Source organism: Hippocampus comes, unplaced genomic scaffold (assembly GCF_001891065.2).
Source record: "Hippocampus comes isolate QL1 unplaced genomic scaffold, H_comes_QL1_v1.1 scaffold242, whole genome shotgun sequence".
Lineage (NCBI taxonomy): Eukaryota > Metazoa > Chordata > Actinopteri > Syngnathiformes > Syngnathidae > Hippocampus > Hippocampus comes.
This window is the reverse complement of record NW_017805385.1, coordinates 1,313,306-1,333,733: the sequence shown is the minus strand read 5'-3', so window position 1 is coordinate 1,333,733 and position 20,428 is coordinate 1,313,306. Positions and strand designations below refer to the sequence as shown.

General features: G+C 39.3%; 1 protein-coding gene across 5 annotated transcripts in view; it reads left to right on the top strand.

The window, feature by feature from the left end:
- Positions 1 to 20,428, top strand: part of LOC109517640 (F-actin-uncapping protein LRRC16A) — a 54,472-nt gene that overhangs the window by 13,103 nt on the left and 20,941 nt on the right. For all 5 annotated transcript variants that reach the window (XM_019872922.1, XM_019872923.1, XM_019872921.1 and 2 more), the window contains 10 exons: positions 5,222 to 5,272; positions 9,856 to 9,915; positions 10,742 to 10,863; positions 11,468 to 11,565; positions 11,716 to 11,786; positions 11,952 to 12,025; positions 12,137 to 12,212; positions 16,021 to 16,109; positions 16,663 to 16,757; positions 17,170 to 17,256. In XM_019872922.1, the coding sequence (XP_019728481.1) occupies positions 5,222 to 5,272; positions 9,856 to 9,915; positions 10,742 to 10,863; positions 11,468 to 11,565; positions 11,716 to 11,786; positions 11,952 to 12,025; positions 12,137 to 12,212; positions 16,021 to 16,109; positions 16,663 to 16,757; positions 17,170 to 17,256 (823 nt within the window). The remainder of the gene's footprint in view (positions 1 to 5,221; positions 5,273 to 9,855; positions 9,916 to 10,741; positions 10,864 to 11,467; positions 11,566 to 11,715; positions 11,787 to 11,951; positions 12,026 to 12,136; positions 12,213 to 16,020; positions 16,110 to 16,662; positions 16,758 to 17,169; positions 17,257 to 20,428) is intronic.

The following is a 20,428-nucleotide window of genomic DNA, read 5'->3' as shown; positions in this document are numbered from 1 at the left end:
TGTTCTCCCCATGCTTGTGTGGGTTTTCTCTGGGTACTCCGCTTTCCCCCCACTTTCCAAAAACATGCATGGCAGTTTAATGGAACACTCTAAATTGTCCATCGGTATGATTGTGAGTGCGAATGGTTGTGGCAATCAGTTCAGGGAGTCCCCCGCCTACTGCCCAAAGACAGCTGGGATATGCTCCAGCATGCCCGCGACTCTTGTGTGGATAAGCAGATTAGAAAATGGATGGATGGATCGTTTCTGGTGTCAATATAATTAATGATTCATTATTGTATATTAAAAGTATATTTTGTGGGGTCCGCTGAAGCCAGGGCACCATTAGCATTCGCCTATGTAGCTTAATGGGAAAGCTGGCCCTGCCACCAGTGCATGTTGATGCCCAAATATTGTGAGAAAGACTGTAATCTGCTGCATTGGTTTGCTGCAATTGTGTATGTAGTTTGACCAAGCAAATGAAAACAGGACGGAAAGCTGCTAGGGATTTTGTCATTGTGCCAGAGGTTGTGAAATGGTGTTCTTCATTCATCGAAATGCTTTCACAACTTCTGCACTGGAGTCCTCCCAAGAGGATTGAACCCCTTGTTCATGGTCCAAATAAAAAGACATTTTATGGGTGTGTGTTTGTCCTAGACTGAGACTCTAACCAAGGGTTGAAGGGGTTTTTTTTGGGGTGGGGTGGGCCCACGTACTGTTTACTTTGTAGGAGTGTCTGTATTACAGCCTATATTACAGTGTGATGCATCACTGTAATTAAGTCAACAGTGAACACAGATATTTTATGTTCCACAACACGGACATTCCTTGAAATAATCGGTTAATCTTTTACTGATTTAAAGCCGTCAGTGCTAATAAGATGATGGGTTCACATTTCCTTAAAAGGCACCACACAAGATGACCTATGGATATCTCGGCACGGCTCCAATATTTTTTTTTCTCCCGGGTCGAAAGCGGGCCTTGACTGATCCATAGAGGGCTGAGAAAATAATGTATAAATATATTTTAGAATATCAAATAAAATAACCTGTAATTGACATGGACTGTTGTTGAACCTGAAGCAGCCTCACAAGTGTATATCAAACTAGTAACCATTTGCGTTCACCAGTACGCAAAAAGTAGCTCTCAGCTTCAAATGTGAGTGTATACATCACTTCCTCTCGTCATATTTCTTAATTGTTGTTTGTTTGGTGATGGTTAATCATCAAACAATACTAAATAATCAGCTAAATATGATCTTGTAACCGACTTTAATGCAAAATACCTTCCATCTAATTATTCAATTTGTCAATGGAATAATCGATAGAATAATATATTCAATAGTCCTAGTACAGAGTATTTTTGTAGCATGTCAGATATAGTATTTATGTGGTGTCCTGTGGCTCAGTCACCAATTGTTGGAGCATGCACAGTTACAATGGATGATGTACTTGTAAAGCTTAAATAATCTTATTAGCTACATCACTGTTCTTTTCTCTCAAGCCTATGATGCCTTATCTTCTCAAGAATTTTAATCTATTGAAAAACAAAAATACTTGTGATCACATTCAAGTTGAGGATAATTTTTCATGTCTCATTGTGAACAGCTAGCGAGCATCACCATTATGTAGAAGAACAGGCCAACTGTAATTTGCGAGGAAGGCACATTTTAGCACTCTTGCTTCAGCTAATGGTATCAGACATCCTAGAATCTCTCTGAAATTTTGTTTAAAATATGAAGATTCTTGTAAGCTTGTTGCAAAATTCTCATGTTATGTAGGTGCCACATTGGCATTAACCAGAAATGTTTTGTTTTAGTCTTCGCCATTAGTAATGTGGATTCTCCTTTTTTATTGCAACGTTTAACATATTCAAAGCTCACAATCCCCTCACTAATATATCCCAAGGGATGTATTACCAAGCAATGGAGTAAGGCCACATGAAAGCTCCTCCCACCATCATTCAATTTAATGTTACTATAGGTCAGGGTCATAGTCACTCAAACAGTCTTAATGGCAATTGCATACAATCATCAGCTATATATTTATTTGTAAATAGTGCCACGGTATTGATTGAGGAGTGATTTAATTTTTTTGTTTTTCTCACCTTATTCCAGTCACCTGATTTCTGTGTGACTGTGTTCATAAAATATACCGAGATATTGAATATGCTTTATTGTCATAGAAATGAAATTACTCCATTGTCTATTATTGAACATGGTTCAGATTGAGCCAATGAATCATTTTAACAGGATAAATTGTCACACCGGAACATGACAAAAATTGTGAAATTTGCATGTCTGGCTATGTAATGTATTTTTTTTTTTTTTCAATACAATCGAAAATGGCTTTATAGCTTTGTGGAAAAGAAATCCTGAATAAACGTTTCAGATAGTGGATGAATTTTAAGACAAATGCTACTTACTGGGCATGTGGCGGTGGACTATGGTACAGAAAATATGTTGTTTTCTGTGAAATTGAATGGTTGGTACAATGTCAGGTTGCTCTCATTGGCTGCAATCGAATGAGGTTTGTAGGTCATAGCCGCAGTCAGCATTGATTGGAGCAAAATGACAACTGTGCACTGTGTCAACTAACATATATGCAAATAATTGGTTAGTCTGTCAAAACTGAAACACTAGAGAGAGAATTTAATAATGTGATATTTCCGGTGTGCTTTTCCTGCCATTAAGTTTGGACGAATACTTTGATTTTATTCCCCTTTACATGAAAGATTTCTGTTGTTACAGCTGAATCGACGGTACCACTGCTGGTTGTAGGATTCTCAATGATCTTTTGATCTCTAATTACTGCCGCTATGTTTGTGTTGGGTAGTTTGACACGTTGCTGTCTGTTGTTGGGGAGACAGAATTGTCACTTTCCCTCTACAATGGATATCACAAGTAGTGTGGGTTATGTTGGAGATGGGACTCATTCACAGTTAATGTCAGCGCATTGCAGCGTACCATGTCTGGTTCCTCTTTAGCAAGCTACACACTTGCACTACGATTATGTTAGATTACTCGCGTTGCTAGCCAATCCACACATTCTGCTCTGAAAAGCCACATCTGGATTCACCATTCTGAACCTTACTTTGATAAACTGAACTGTAACACTTGGACAAAATGTGGTTTATTAGGGGGTTGTTGTTCCAGTTAAGGTTTGAAGTTCGGCCTTTAGTTTTGGTGGTTAGGGAATGGGGTATATTATATCAATGCCTCACAAAGATAGCTGTACTAAAGTGTGTTGTTGGTGTTGACTGATGTTATCTGCCTACTCCGGAGGGAAATCTATGCTGTGCTGCCAACATCAGAGAGGTTCCCCTCCTTCCTCTCTTTTCTTTTTTTTTCTTCAGCCTTTGTCGCTGTTATTCCTTCCTTTGACGCATTTCCAGACTGTCTGCACCACAAAGCATTGTGGGTCCAACCTGGAGCATTGGAAGGCTTCTCCTCCGCTTTTTTTTATTTAGCACCGTAAATGAACTTCATACCCACCTCTTGATTACAGTACATTCTTGCAGTTTTATCTCTAACTTCTCTATGTTCTGTGCTACTGAAATTTACCAAGAAACCGTGACCAGCATACAGGCTACGTCTCACACACAGACCTCCCCCCCTGCTGTGTCTGGCTGGTAAGCTGATGAATGATTGTGATTGTTCCTTATCTTTGTAAGCAAAACACACAGCGTTCTGACAGAACACCCGGCAGACTGATACTCTTCTCCAAGGAAACTCCTTGATCTGCTTTATCAGCATCCAGTGGATGGAAGTACTGATGTCCATTCAGTGCTGAGTGTCAACTGGTTTCACGCGGGTTTAATCGAGCTCTTTTATAAAAGAAACAAAATTATAATTTCCATGCCTTTATTCAAAACGTGACATTCTTTCAAATTGACAAACTACATTCACTTTTTCAAGAAGGGAAGGGTTGGTTTGCAGTGAAATATTTCCTGTGTATGTGCCACAGCTGAAAAAGGGTCCAGATGAAACATTTGCTGTACTTCCTGAGTTTCTGCAGTGATTTGGGCATAACTGTCGGCCATCATGATGAGACGTTCAGGGAAGCAAAAACTCATTGACATTCTCAGGCAAGACTTTCATGTGTGGCTTGTAGTCAAAAGGCAGTGTTTGTATTTACAAATGTGCGTATGACCCTGCCTCAATTGTTACCATAGAAACCCATTGTGTGAATCATGACGGTTTGACAATTAGACTGTAAATGGAGAGCAGACACCGACGTGCTGAATGGTGTCTATCTGTCGGTGTCTCTGTACTGTATTGGGGTTCAGGATGTTTCATTGACATCGATCAGTTTATTATTGCGCTCAGAGTCAAACAGATTTACCACTACAGCCAAATCAAGAACAGTAAGAACAATTCTGTGTTTGGATCAGAGTAAGATTTCAGTTTAACAAACAAACATTTTTGTTGTAGGTTTTCTAATCATGTTTTAAAAGGTGTAGCCCGGGTTATTTTCAATAAAATCATGAAAGAAGTGCTTCTTAGCTTGTCTTCTGTTTTCTCTTTATACAAATGTCTCTGTAATTTATTTTAAAGGTCAGGTTGGGGTTATCTACTGTATTTGTTTTAAAAAGGAAATATCTGGCAGACCGGGATATTGAGCCATTGGCAAATACAATTAGGATTACAACATCTAAAACCACACGCTTTGTCCGATTGTTCTAGTTGGAATTGTTTCAAAGTTCATAGTTCTTTATGGTCGCAGGTTTAAAGATAAGAATGCCACTCTTAATTACAGTATACACAATTGTGGGACAAAGAGACTACAGAGTTGCTCAAATCCTCCTTGTAACAATGTCATGCTCTGTCAGCATCTCAAGAACGTACAATGACCTTTCAAGGCGGATTGCCTGCATAGGAATGTTAAGTGTGCGCGTTTCATGTATGCTTGCTCATCCTCGTGTTTTCTGGTTAGATAGACTAGTTCTGCAAACACCGAATGCGTTCAAGCAACAACAAAGACGTTAATTTACAAAGTAACATTCCATCGTCAGTCAAGGACAGTCGATGTTCAGCGGAGAATTTCAGTAAATAGTTTCTTTCTGTCTGAAGACAAGAGTTTTCCCAGTCTCATGCATTTTCAACCTGATGAGTCAACAGAAGAGGTTGTTTGTCTTCTGTATCACTTCCTTTTAAGTGCTGCTCACACTGTGTATTTACAGCTTAAAGAGCATATATTTACAGGAAAAGACTCATCATTTTCCACTCTATTTTTTCTCTCAGGCTCTTGCGTCCCATCGAGCATACCTCCTGACTGCACGCATTCCCACCAAGGTAAGAGTAGCAAAGTTGATGTCAAACAGTTCTTCCCATGAATATATGAGAAGTATTGAATAGGCACCGGCACGCCCGCGACCCACGTGAGGATGAGCGGCTCGGATAACGGATGGATGGGTGTCTTTATTTCGGTGCATGTGGACATTGTGTATCTTTATAAAATGCCATTGACAATTACAGTACTTGAATGATGTGGAGCTACATGGCGTCCATGCCCACAGCTGTTTGGAAAGTCTCTTTTTTTTTGTTTTGTTTTTTTCATTTATATATACTGATATACGAATAAATATGCATCACCGGAATATAAGCCATAGGATCAACCAAACTACGACAAGTGTGACTAATAGCCCGAAAAATGCAATACTTTAACACCAGTCAAGTATCTTAATTGTCACTGCTACCTATTAGGAAACAAAACACAAAGGCAACATAAACTATCCTATTCAGTTTTCATATTTACCTAGGGCAGTGACCAACCTTCACCTTGCACAGCATGTTTTTTTTTTTTTGTTTTTTGTTTTTTTAAGCTAAGCAAGTAGACAAACACATGTTTAAGACTGCTCCTGTTATAGTTTCAGATTACGTTTTGTTCAATGTCATGTCAGTGGTTATTAAATAAAGTTGAGTTGTCCTTCAGGAATACATTGAACAGCGTTGGAGTTCGGGATTAGGGTTGGCTAGAGCCTTGCCAACAGATCATTTTTACTGATTAGAATCCCTCAAGGGGGAATTCAGTTTGTACTCTGTATTGTATATATTAACCACACAGAGAACCAGATCACACGCATGCAGGTCGATTCCAAAGTCAGAAGCCCATATCTCACTGAGTGTCGCAGGTTTGCGAGTGTGTGTGCACGTAGAGAATGTTAATTATCAGTCAAGGTTCGTTCAAGGTCAAAAACGGTTGCAAAGACGTTCTCCAACAGTTTTAATGGTGTAAACAGTTTATTCTTTTCACAATGAAATTGGAACACGTTATGGTGATAAGAAATGCTGTTTGCGACTGTTAAAAACTGTTGGTTAAAGTCTGACGAACAGCTTCGCAACTCTTTGTAACCTTGAACGAACCCAAACGAAAAATCAACATTCCGGCCATGCGCAAACACTCCCCAACCCTCGGCACTCAGTCAGATACGGGTTTAAGTCTTTATAGAGGACCAACTGCCGCCCAATTTTGCTTTGTTTGTGTTTTGAGCATTGTCCTCTGAGTGCTATCACCATAGCCTCATTCCTTTTAGAGTTCCAGGAAATACTTAACTGTAGTGCCTCAAATCTTTCCATTTAATATCTTGCCCTCGGGGACAGTTTAGAAATGATTGATTGGTCGCATTACAAGTGATGTACTGTGTAGCCCATAGTCAGTCAGTCACATTGACTCTCTTTTGTTCACATTTCACGAATGTTTATCTAGGCTGCGGAACGGTTCTTTTGTTTGTTCACTATCCCGAGACTTCCAAGGAGAGAATCTACACCCCCTCAGTCAGACCACCTCTGCTCCGATGTCCTTTAGAACTTTCATTCCTTATTTTCACTCTCATCCTCACCATTTTTTCCTCAATCCAGATTACTTCTTGCTCTTACCTCTCCCCCTGCTCAGTAGTGCGTCGAAGGTCAGCAGGGATAACCAGCACTGTCTCATTCTAAAGAGCAGGTTGCATTAAAAGAATGACGTCTGCCTGCAGCTGAAGATTATGTTTTGTTCCAGTTTCCTGTGTGTGGATGTACTTTTTCATGTGGTTGTGTGAGTAGCGTGTTTAGCATGACCAAATGTCCAGCAGTATTTATTTTACAGCGATGAAAAACTAATCAATTGGTTGTATTTTACAATTTGGCTCATGTCACAGTGACATAAAGCTAATAAAAAATACAGTATTCTTGGCTGTAACCAAGGGGGGGTTCAAATAATGATTTTAAGGATAATGGACCTCGCTATTTCTTTGGATAAGTACCAAGTAGGCACGCGAATAGCTAAAATGCATGTATAATTGACACTAACCGAAATGCATTAGGGGGGGAAAAAAGTTGTTTTTGTTTGTTTATTTGTTTATTTATTTATTTATTTACACCCAAAAATGCTGACAAACCTCACTCTGGGGTTTCCATGAAAAATGTGAGTTGGCTCCCAACCTCAAATAAAAAAATAAAAAAAAAAAAAGAAAGATTAAATGTTATTGGGTGTAGGGGGGAAATCCACAAATAGGTGAATCTTTGCGTGCCAAACCACTGTAATATGTAGCTTGATTAAAGAGGAAGTCTTGCTGCACTGATTTCAAAAGAGCTGAGTGCTACAGTATATCTTGGGGCATTGATTTTTTTTTTTTTAATTCACACAAAATCGATATTACGATGATGATGAGTCCACAGAAAATGAAGATTTGCTGCTCCACTTGGTTGTCAAACAGCACTGTGTTTAATATGCATCTTATTTCCAGTGTTGTATTTTAAGGACAAAAGAAGAGCTGGATTTAATTTGTGTCGCTGTTTTGAGTAGAGTGCACGATCTTGATGGAGAGGTATTGTGATGCACTAACCCACCCCAACCCCCCATTCACTTTCTGCTTGTATTCCCATGTCTTTAAATACCCCCTCTGGCTCATTCTGACATGGTCAATGGGCTTTTCTGGTTTAGCACATCTCAGATTCCTCAAAGAATCTCTTTGCAAAGACAAATGTTGTCCCACCTGTTTTTTGAGACTAGATTGCTTTTATGGGTTTTTTTTTTTTTTGTGTGTGTGTTTTTTTTAAATTTTATTTTAAATGTATGCTGCTAATACTTGGGCAGCATTTATCATAATCTATATTTTCCCTTTAACCGGATTGTTTTGCCTACAGTAGTGGCAGCTGGGCAACGGACAAATGAGTGAGCCATGAAAACGCTAATGCATTTGGTCATCTCTCAGCAGGATGTTTGGTTATTTTCTGTCAGCTTCTGTGTGTCAGCATGTTCCTGTAACATTGGCTGGAAATCGGTTGAGCTGCTTTGGCAACAATATGGAGCACATATTGTGGCCTGCTCGAAATAGTTAGCAAGTAATAGTACCATAGACGTTTACTCTTAACGTTTACTTTCTGCTGGTGGGTTTTGGTTCCTGCGACTGTGGTTTTATGAGATTAATGCAAAATGCTGTCTGCATTGGTGTGTCACTTTTGATCTGTCTGTAATCTTGGGCTCAATTAGAGTTGGATGCCACAAAGGAATTTGTGTGTTTGTGTGCGCTGCCTTCGATAAATGAAAACCACTCGCTGGTGATGGCGTGAGCGAGGCAATCCAAAAATTAGGGGAAAAAAATGACCAAAACGTGTGTAGCGAATTAATCTTTTAGATGACAATGTGACTTCACACTTAATCATTTTTGCGGACAAAAAAAAAAACGCAACAAGTTTCCCTGGATTGGATTGGTATGCCATAATCAACCAATGAATTAGGAAAAAAACAAGCATAGCATGAAAACAAAAAATGAAACACTTGAATCAGAATTTCCCCATGTTATTCTGGAAGACTTGTTCAGTGCAGGAGCTGTTGTCCTCCTCCCCCTTTTCTCCTTAAACATTACCCCGATTAATCATTGCTTCAGATTACAAATGTCACTTAAAGTTCCACCATATTAGTAATCTTATGATATTGTCCACATAAAAAAATGATGGAATGCCGATTATAGTGTTTTGTAGTACAATTTCTGCCCTGTAGACAAAACAGTGGTGAACAGCACAGACCTTTCTACAACACACAGACAGTAGAGACAAAAAGCAGACAGTCTGTTTATCGTCTCCCCCCTCTCATCTGTGGGCCAATCCTCAGACAGTCAACTCCCACCTGGAATTGTCTGCTCTGGCTTCCTGGCCTGCCTTCAGCTACTGTGTATGTGGGATGCAAGTGCGGGAATTCACTTGCTTACTTACAGTAATATAAACAGTCTCAGGCACAGATATTCTCCCACTATCATGTTGAGGATAATTTTTCTTTTGTCCTTTTTTTTTTTTTTTTTGTGTGCAAAAGCAGACTACTGCTTTTCTTGTATTTTACCTGAAACACAATATTATGATACTGAAACACTTCTTTTCACAGTATGATGACATGGTATATAAATAAAAAGGCTTTCAAAGTTAAGTTTGATTTATTTCTTGTGGTGGCCTACTACCCGTCCTCATGTGTGCAGCCAAATTTAGAGGAGTCACTGATACAAACACAGACTATAGGACCTTTTACTTTCTGTTTTACTTGCTTGCCACTTGTTGGATAAATCGAAATCACCTTGCAATTCCTAATTCAAATACCATTAACCAAATACCATACTGAAACCCCATTTTATTTCAGCGGTAAGGTCGTGTGTACAAGAGAAACCTGAAAGGATCTTTGAACCTCTTAATTATGGACAAGACATTTTACGCACATTCTTCAGACGGTCAATTGCTGCCATGTCTTGTTATCGAGACAACTGTCACACCGCATGCACTCAAAAATGGTCATAATTCACACACAAACATTGCATTCAAGTGTGTCCTTCGGAAAGTTTTTCTGCTTCATTTTGTCACATTATGTTTCACCCTTGTAAATATATGTTCCTCTCTTTTGTGTTTAGGTGGAACACTCCTTTAACTACTTGGAGATCCAGGGCATTACCTGTAATAAGGCAAAACAGGTACATAACATCTCATCTCAAGTACACAAAAGAAAAACAAAGCTGACTATTTGGACATTTGGCATATCGATACGGCATGCTACTGCTTTCTCAAACCCACGCAAGCCTGGAATTACCAGCGCTACTTCCACAAGGGAGAGAAGACATGTTTGTAACTAGGGAAGTGAGCAAGGATCTGAGGGAGTATTTTTACCACAAAAGCACAGTTTTCCTTGGGTGATCAGTGTGTAAATATCTGAAAACATAGTTAAGATCAGTTATTGTGTACCTTAACTGTATCAGAGAATAAAGATCTGAAATCAACTTGAGCTCCTCAGTTTGGCTTCATTTGAGCTGTCTGCATCATCTACTTTCCAACATGGGATAATCTGTCACTTTATTAAATTCTTGCTGCTCAACCTTTCTATCACTCATGCTTAAAGATGTCACTCCTCTTAATCTTTGGACTAATGATGTTGGCTACAAGCCTCCTGGGATTATGCTAATTTTGACATGTAGCGGTGTGCATAATCATCATCATAATTGGAGTGAATGCTATAACTGTTAGCCCATCTTGGAAAAGGTCATTAAATCTTCACTTGCGCTTTAATTATTTTAATTCTTTGGTGCATGGGCAGATGTGTGGATGTTACTGTGGATAGATTAGTAGATCGCAATAGAAAGGATTATAACATTCAAATGGTTGACATACAATTTTGCTGTAACAGTACTTAACTGATTTTTTTTTTTTTTTTAAGCATTCCCTTTCAAAAGGGAGAGGGCTCGGGGGGTGCATCTGAAAAAGTAGGACCCAGACAACGAATTTCATTTCTTTCTTTCCCTTTAGCTGTTTGTGGAGTACGAGCGTGGCTCCTTCTCACTGAAGCTGCTGTCCACGGAGGAAGTCAACGAGGTGGTTGCGCATGTCGGAAACTGTCTGCTCAGAATATGTCCAGGTCTTTCGCCCAGGTGAGTCTTAATTACAGTCACAAACAAACTCCCAAATTATTGAGAGAAAGAAACATGATCGTTGCATTCGCTTATTCACAAAACTGAGTTATGCTGCATCAGCATGATGTCTTAAGATATCTTCGTTCCATTTAGTCATGTGGCAAAGAGACTTTCAAATTTTTTTGTTTGTTTGTTTTGTTTTGTTTTTTTCCCCCAGGCAACGTTTTCACATTAGCAGTCAAGAGTGCATTTGTGTTTTTTTTGTGCTTGAATCTCATTTGCATGCTGCATTTATTGGCCACTCCCAAACTTTGTTTTGACTTTTTTTGTTTTGTTTTTCTGTGTTTGTAGAGGGTTCTCTCCTGGTACTCCGGTTTCCTCCCACTTTCTGAAAACATACATGTTTTGTCATTTGAACACACATAATTCTTCATAAATGTGAATATAAGTGTGAATGATTGTTTGTCTGTATGTGCTGTGAGATTGCCTGGTGACCACTCCAGGGCACACTGCTCTATCACCCTGACTATCCTTAGTTAAGACTTTGTGTAATAACTCTTGGAATGAGTATATAGACAAACATGTCTCACTGAATCATACTCTTGCTCTTTTCTCATGCCAGTAAAGTGATGAAGAAGCTCAGCATGGAGCCTGCTGACAGACTGACCTCACTGCAGACGTTGTGGGAAAGCAACAAACCTGCTGACCCGGGGCCATGTGGTAGGGATCAGTGATGTCACAGACTTCAGAATGTCATACTCAAAAAAAAGGACTGCATGAACAGATCAAATGTGAAAGTGAAGCTTTGAGGCATTGTGCTTTTTAGTCCTTGTATTTAATCCTCTTTTTTTACTCTGTCTTGTGCTGCAGGTGGCTTTTCTCAGATGTATAAGTGTGTTTGTGACTGGCTGTCACTGCCATACAGAGAAGAGGTTCAGTGGGTCAGTATTATTTGAATCATCATTAGTTACACAGGATTGATAACTAAAACAGCCATAGTAACCATACTAAGTGCGTCACCTTTTGTTCATTATAGAAATTATTCAATTCTAAGATGGCGGATGTTTCTTCAAATAACTGACTTTAATGAACTATTTTTTTCCCAGGATGTGGACACCATCTATTTGACACAAGATACCAGAGAGCTTAACTTGCAGGACTTCAGCCATTTAGAGAACAGGTGTGTGTTTACTGTCAAAGACTAATGTAAAATTTAATCACACAAAGTTGCCTAAATCATTGGAGAGAATGGTGTGAGTGACCTTTTTTCTTCTCTGGCTGTGTTCCTCAGGGACTTGGTGGCCATAATTGCAGTGCTCGAGTTCAACCAGTGGTTCACCAAACTCACCACTAAGGACTACAAGCTGGTAAGCTCCCTCCCTCTCTTACCACTGATGATCTTTTTGTTGGTGTGGGGACTCTAAACAACAATTCTTGTCATTTTTCTGACGCTGACCTTGAATCAGACGTCCCTCCATTATGTCCACAAATAGTGAAAGGACAGCAATCATAGGGCGAATTGCATTTTTGACTTCAGTTTCTAACTCTACTCAGTCATCAGTTAAAATGAATCACTGTTTAGTGCTACACCTGATGATGTTTATAGTGCTGTCTCAATGGTTTTGGTTAAACCATTATTAAAACGATTGTTAAACTGGGAGGTCATTATACTCTTAAATTATTTCAGTTTATTAGCATTACCCCCCCCTCCCCCCCACCCCTCCAACCCCACCACTGCTCCTTTAATTCCTTGCCATATATTTCAGATGTAATATGGGCTGCCACAAGCTTGTCAGATGTACTCCCATCACAGTTAGCCTAGTGAGGCACTACTTACAAATGTGTGGTCTCAGTTGCGATCAATTTATTTAAATCTCCTCCTTCTCACACTTGTAGCAGTCTTTTGTTTTAAACATTTATGCCTCCATCTATCTATCTATACTCTTCTTGGAACTGTACTACAATTGCCATGGCTATTTATACAATAAAACTATCTTAACAGGTTAGAAATGTGATATTGCTGTTCATCCTCTCCAAGCCAGATAAAACTATTATCATCCTTGCTAAGGAAATCCTCTTTTTACGCGTCTATTTGTGTTTATGGAAAATAAACCGTATATTCAATGGCACTAGAAAAATAGTATTTAAAACATATATATGTTTGCATTTGAAAACATTCCATATATGTATTTTTTTGTAATGGGCATATTTGTTGAGTTTGGTTTGCTACATGACCATTCTTGTCTCCACAAAGTTATGTGGCATTATGTTCTTTGTTTTACCATAACATCCCTCTTGTGCCATTTGACTCAGCATCAGTCAAATGTTCTCATGTGATAAGACTCCCAAGATCAGAAGGAGACAAAGAGCCACCATGCCCCCCCTGCTGGTGTTCATTACCAGCTGTCTTGTCTTCAGGCTTCATGCTGTCTCACCAGTTAGCACACTCAGCTTCCTCAGTTCAAACAATTATCTCATGTCTTTGTCATTGTCAGTTCCTTTGTATTGCATTTAATCCCTTTGCTCACCACCATGCCATGACCTGCATATTTAGGCTCAAACATTCACAGTGTGCCTTTTCTATCCTGGTTTAGCCGGTATTAAATGCTCACCAAGAGCAGTGAAAAAAGAACAGCTTCAGTAATTCTTAATTGAATTATTGCCCCGGTCCAATCCCACATTGTAACATTGGAAATATGCCGCCAGAAAAGCTCATCTTCCCACCGACCACATCACTAGGCTAGTGGGACTTAATTTCCCATGATTTTTGGAAAACAAACCAGGAAGTCTTTCTTGTTCTGGTATACTCTAACAAAAACAGACACTTGGTAACAAGTACATGAAGTTGACAGCGAGAATGCAAACATGAATGTGAAAGTAAATAAGAAGAAATTAAGCTTTACATCAACCTCTCGTCCCACCAAGCGCAATGATATTATCCCACATTGTAACATTGGAAACATAGACTATGTTTGCCATGATTTTCAGACACAGAAGCATGCAAATAAACCTAGTTCCGGTGTGACGAAAACAAATCAGACGCCTGCTTGTGATTAGATGTGAATGAGAATGATGACGTGAACATAATAGAAAGGGATTTGTATCAGAGATGATAAAATCAAAATCCACCATCCATCCATAAACCGGGCGCACCGCATTACAAGGCACACGGTTGATTTTTGAGGAAATTGAAGGATTTTACGTGTGCCTTATGGAACTGAATTTTACACATACATGACCATATTAGCACCATTTGAACAAAGTGCAGATGTGGAGTATATTTAAGCACTTGAAGGACTTCTTGTCAACTCAAGCAGTTCTTAGCTGTTGCTGCTTGATGTTTCTTAGCAGCATCTCAGGGAAGCCATGTCTCCCACTGGAGTGAAGTAGCATCTGATTTGAAATAGGATGTTCAAAGACCACTTGTACGCATACTGTATTCCTTGTCGTCGTTTTCATCCTCTTTTTGTTATTGCTCTGTCAGATCAAAATTTCCACTGATTATGAATGCTCACTCCACCTGAACTATACATACTGCCCCATGTTTCTGTTTGGTTGTTTCGTGTCACTTTTTGTCAACTTGCTGACTTACTCCTGAAATGTCAACTTTTCATTAAGACCTTTTGAGCTATTCCATGAAGTACAAATTTGTGGGAAGCAGTTTGTGAAAGGCCCTTCCTCTTCTGCAAGGCAAAAGGCCCATTTGTGCACCTATGCCAGTCATTAATGTACCCAAGAAGAAAGAGCCGAGAGGGAAAGAGAGCGACTCAACAGCAACAACATTGAAGTATGTAGGTCAATTTGGATTTCAGTGGAGAGGGACCGAGAGAGCCAGATGATGAAATAATTCAAGAGGTAGCAGAAACGACTCAAGAGCTGAAGTGACTTTCTGATAAATCCATGCTGCATTAGATGTCTTATTCATAAAGAAATGTCTGAAAGTCGTAAGATTTTCATTTTGTTACTTGGGTCTGTATGACATATCTCTATCACAGGGAGTGATTTGCCTGCTTAGCCTTGGGAGAGTCACCCTGTTCAGTTAAGAGTACTAGTCTGGTTGCTGTACAGGGCAGGAGATTCAGGGATGCCAGGAAAGGACAACCGTGTAAAGATGACCTCATGAATGTCTCGCTTGCATACAAAGTGTAACTTACATGGGTGATGCTGTCATCAGCTCAGACAGCACAGAAAGAGAAGATCTTATCGAATGATTCCTGAATGGTTTAGTGCATATGATGTCTCCAACGATGTCATTGTGATTTTTTTTTCACCATTTAATTCTTTTATTACATTTATCCTGTGTTTTCAGGTATCGCTTACTGCCCCCTTTCGTTCTCAACCCCTCTCTGTAATTCATAGTTTGATGGCATGAACATGGCAACAACAGGCTCTTTCTTCAATCTCTCCCATCTTTCTATCCCTCAGCTCTGCTTTTCTGCCCTCCACCCCATTTTCTCTGGCTGTGTGTGGGACAATGTTGCCAGTGTTTTGGCCTCACCAGTGCTGTTGGCCCAGAGAGGCCGCCCCTAATGGCAAGACTGTCAATTACCAAGAATAACAAACAGCACAATGGTTCAGTAAAGTTCTGGTATTCCGATGGAAAATTGTTGTGGCTGTGCAGATAATTAGCGACTGGCTGTAAAGACATTAAAGTATTTGCATGAGTGAAAAGGCAGCATACAGTGAACTGGGTCAGTGAACATCCAGGCGGGGCTTGTACTTCCAACTGTTGAATTTTTAATTCTTTCTAAATTGAGTGCTTTAGCTCCCACGTGTGTCTCCTGTGGTGATGCAACCGCAGGGAGACAACTTTGTCCTACTGAAATGTTTACTGAAGTGTGTCGTTCCACGATGTTCCTCGTCACACATTAATGGTCTCAAAGTACCACCGATGGAGTTCCTTGCTATTGATTTAATTATCATAAACGGAATTTTCTAAAAGGGAAGCATGTGTCCCAAAGCACATTTTGTTTGTTTGGATCTTTTGGGTCTTTGTTTTTTTTTCTGGTTAATTGCATTTTAGCTTTTATAATTACATGAAAGCTCTGAAGCTGATCCAGTTGAGGAACATGACTGTTGTGTTCTTGATTAACAGTGAAACCGCTCAACATTTCCTATTACTGTCCCTCATGCTTTTTCCATCTCGTCAATTTACCCCATGGTGTTGTTCTTAAGTCAACAGATGTTTGTGAGCAGATCCTTAGGGTGGTGTCTCGCTCCACCCGACTTGAGGAGTTAGTCCTGGATAGCGCAGGACTCAAAACGTGAGTAAAAAACAGCAACTGTATGATAAACAAAAGCCGTGAGACTCCCTCTTCATTCTAGTCAGTTTACAGAGAAATGCTCAATGCTTTTGTCCCTTTTCTGGCTTGAAGAATTAGTAACTCTGACCTCATCCCCATTAAAGGGGTTGTAAACCAGGCCCTTTCTCAAGTTCATCATAACTTTCAACCTCACTAATGTTCTTCTTGTTGAAGGGGGGCAAATTCACACAAACACTTCCATACATGTTATACAGTACAACATACAGTATACCCAGAGAAGTGGAAAAGCCGAAACCGATGCAGCTGTTTCTCAGACAGTATTTACATTGGATGGGCATCGACTGGTGTCAGCTCTGAAGGAAATGAAGCTCAATATTACTTTTTTCCTTAATTCAAGTTTATCCAGGTGCTGTTACATTTTGTCTTTCAGTTTTTGTGTTTTAGTTTGTACTGTTACTATTACACGTGTCAGATTCAAGCCCAGTTTGGGGATTTTGCCAAAAGCTAGCAATTACCGCTCATGTACTCAGGATGTCTTTTGGTCTCTCATTAGGGAATTTGCCCAGAAACTCGCTGCTGCTCTTGCACACAACCCCAGCTCAGGACTCACCACAATCAATCTTGCCAACAACCCACTGGAGGACCGAGGTATTATATTTAAGCAGCATATTCATGTCATTATCTAACCAGAACTTACTAATTGAAGTTATACTTTGAGCATTAAGTCACTTCTATTTGCTCTTGTAAACACTTGGACTTTTGAATATGCACTATACTGTATAAACCATATTTTATGACTTGCCCTATTTCCATCCATCCATCATCCAAAGCGCTTTTCCATTTTATAGTTTTGCATTTGAACTAAATGATTCATTGTCTTTGTACATTATTGTGTCCGTATTTAAGATATTAAGTATAAGACCTCCCTAAGTTCTTGCACATTTGCAATGCTATCTAACTCAGTAAAATGGATAAGTGGTCTATTAAAAATAATTTTGTGAAAAGGAATGTTGGGGAGAACTACCTTGAAATTCAATTTTGATCCGCTGTGTTCTGGCAGGTATTTCTTCCCTTGGTGCTCAATTCGCCAAACTTCGCATTGGGCTCAAGCATATAAACTTCTCTAAAACCTCAGTGTCACCTAAAGGTATGTGTTGTATTTGTCTGCCATAATTAACAAATGGATAAAAAAAATGTAATGAGGTTAAAATGCCATTGTTATTCCTGTGAGTGAATATACAAATGATGATCAGATGCAATTGTCAGCTTCTGCTTGTCTGAATACTCCCACTGCAGCGATGATACTGACACTGAATTGGTGTACTAATGGCAACGCAAAGCAAATTTATTGATACATTTCATATAGAAGGTAACTAAATGTGCTTCACTTAATTAAAAGTACATTTAATAGCATTTACAAACGAAGAATTAAAGCAAATAATCTGCTTGAGTTAGTGACAACAGGTGACAAAAAGTCCCCCATAGTTACGCTGGGCACATTGTCATTAATTACATGTCAAATACGCAGACACTTTCAGATTTCTGTTTCTATATGAATGTTTTTAAATCATTTGCAAGTGACGTCAATAATGACTTGTGGATCAAATTTTGTTGTGGTTTACCATCAAAGTAACCGCTGCACAGTCTTGAGGGATGCACTCTAAACAGCTTTGGCCCAGGGCGATCAATAAAGAGCTATCATTTTGCACAGTGCACCATTGCTACAACCTATCCCTGCTCAACTGCTGTAGCTCAAGGCTCAATCCATAATCCCAAATCGCATTTGGCCCAATGCTCAGAACTATATGATGGGCTCCCACTGGTTTTAGAAATTCTTAAAATTATCAGATTCAAGGTTCAAGATGTGCTTCAATTTTGGATGAAATGCTGAGAAGCGCTACTTTTTCCTCTATCAAGACATATCCACCAATCCTCTTAAAACACCCATTATTTTTCTTTCTATTATTTTTGTTTGGATGTGCCTGTGTTTGTCAACTTCCTCATCGTGCTTACAGATCCCTACAGGATAAGCTACAGGATAAGCTTTCATGAATTTAAGAAGCAATTTTTATTTTTCCGAAGATGGCATGTCGCAGTGCATTTTCCATGTGGAACCCAATTTGTTCATGCATCTTTGCCTTTTCTGAAAAGTGTCTTAATCCGTGCTGGGTCAGATCCTCATGTTTGAAAAAGGAGCATGGAAAGCAGAACAAAGTGTTAGCCTCTCTACATGCAGAGATAACAAGCCCTGTTGCTGGAAAAAGTCTGGGTGTATTGCTAGCCTGTCTGGACTGTTGATTAACTGTGATGTTCGGCAGTCAGGTCTGCACTTTTTGGTGTCGAGCTTCTCCTGATATTTTCTCCTCTCAAAAGGTGATTTCTTAAGTGCCTTCACTGAATTATTTATTTTCTTTTTCTCCATTTCACGTCTCTATCCGATCGTCTCCAACTCCAGTCGCTCGTCCGGTCAATCAGCCACACTTTATGACAGATGGCTGTGACATCGCTCTATTCAAATCCATCTGCAGTTAGGTCTGAGGACGGGAGAGGTGCACCCCAACTTGGTCGTATTATTTTTTTTAGATTAAAAAGGAGCTACTGTCACTGTTGTACCTGAATGAGTTAATTGAATGAAAGTTCTTAAATTCATTCATATTTTGGGCGAACTGAACGTAGTCAATTTCTACCTGATGAACGTTTCCGTGAATGCGATCATTCTGGTGTCTGTGAAAGGTTTTTTTAACGACAATTCATTTTGATTCAAGAGTGTGAGGTTTTGTTTGACTTTCATCAGAAAATTCGGCTAAACGCACGATACACGACCATTCATATGTAGGAGGTTAAATGCCTTATTTGGTGAGCCTGATGGAAACAGTTTAAGCATGTGCTGCTAACTGGTTTATCACATTAACTGCTAACTGGTTTATCACTGCATTCTGAAATGAATGGAGGGGAGCACGCTCTGCTTCTCCAAAAACACACACACATGCACACACACGCACGCTCAGAGTGGTGTTACGGCGTTAGAATACATTTCCAAACGCATCTTGTGTTGACAGCAGTGCACAAGTTCCGGTTGGATTAAACTTCCGCTTCTAATTCCAGAAAGGTTTTTCTTTTTAGTTTAAAACAGCTTTATTAGAATCCCATGTCGCATTGTTGCCTTGACTGCTACTTGTTCTTCTGCTTCTATTTCGTCTTCAAAATTCTTTTGGTGGTTGGTAAATACCTTTGGTGCATTACCACTACCTCCTTTAGCATGGTATAAATAAAGTGGCCACCGGCGATAATTCATGACTCCTACTGCTACTACTTCTTCCACTTCTTTTTCCATTTCTTTTTTTATCCTCTTCTTCTTCTTCTTCTTCTTCTTCTTCTTCCATTTCTTCTACTTCCTGTTGGTGTTTGGCAAAATCGTTTTGTGCATTACCAACACCGTCAGGCCACCAGTGGAAATGCACCAAAACTATTTTTTTATATATATAATATGTAATATAATTTTTTTAAATTGTTTTTAAAATATTTTGTTCAAGCCCTCTATTGGCCAGCTGCCTCTGCTTTTAGAAAATATTTTTTTAATCGCCTTAATGTCTTTATTGTCCATCCATCCATTGTTTGTTTAATTGAGCTTGCTAGAAAAGTCTCAGAATAGTGCTTAAATTTGAAACAGCGTCTGATTTTTCTTTTCTTTTCTTAGTCCCATAAACACATTTTGATTAGTGTTCATGCTTATAATATAGTAGATGTGATATTTGTCAGATGGGCTGCACGTTATTAAACGTAATCTATTGTAACGCTGTGGACAGACATAATTTGACTTGCTCACCTTCTGCTTTATTTTTCTGTCTTTCCATTCATGTCACAATCCACATCAGATTGTCTACTAAATCAGTCCGGAGATTTTGATTCAAGACCCTATTAAGAATGACCGTGTGAGTTATACGATCGATGTGAAATGGGTCAGCAACTCTACTCCCCAAACGTCCATTATGTAAAGACCTTCATTGCAGTGTTCAATCCCAACGTAACAATCAGGATTCTTGCGGATTGTAATAGGCTCTCTGGATGGCAATGTGTCACACTGATTTCTTATATTGACTTTAAAAAGAATGACAAGTACATAGAATTTCAGACACAACTGTGAGACATTCATGCTACGTTCTCACCTCTTGTCTTACTCTGTTATTTGACTCCCAATTTATTCATTTCAATATGCTGTAAAAACACAAGATTAGAAAAATGCTGACATAGCTTCCTTTTGGCTGTGTGTGTGTGTGTGTGTGTGTGTGTGTGTGTGTGTGTGTGTGTGTGTGTGTGTG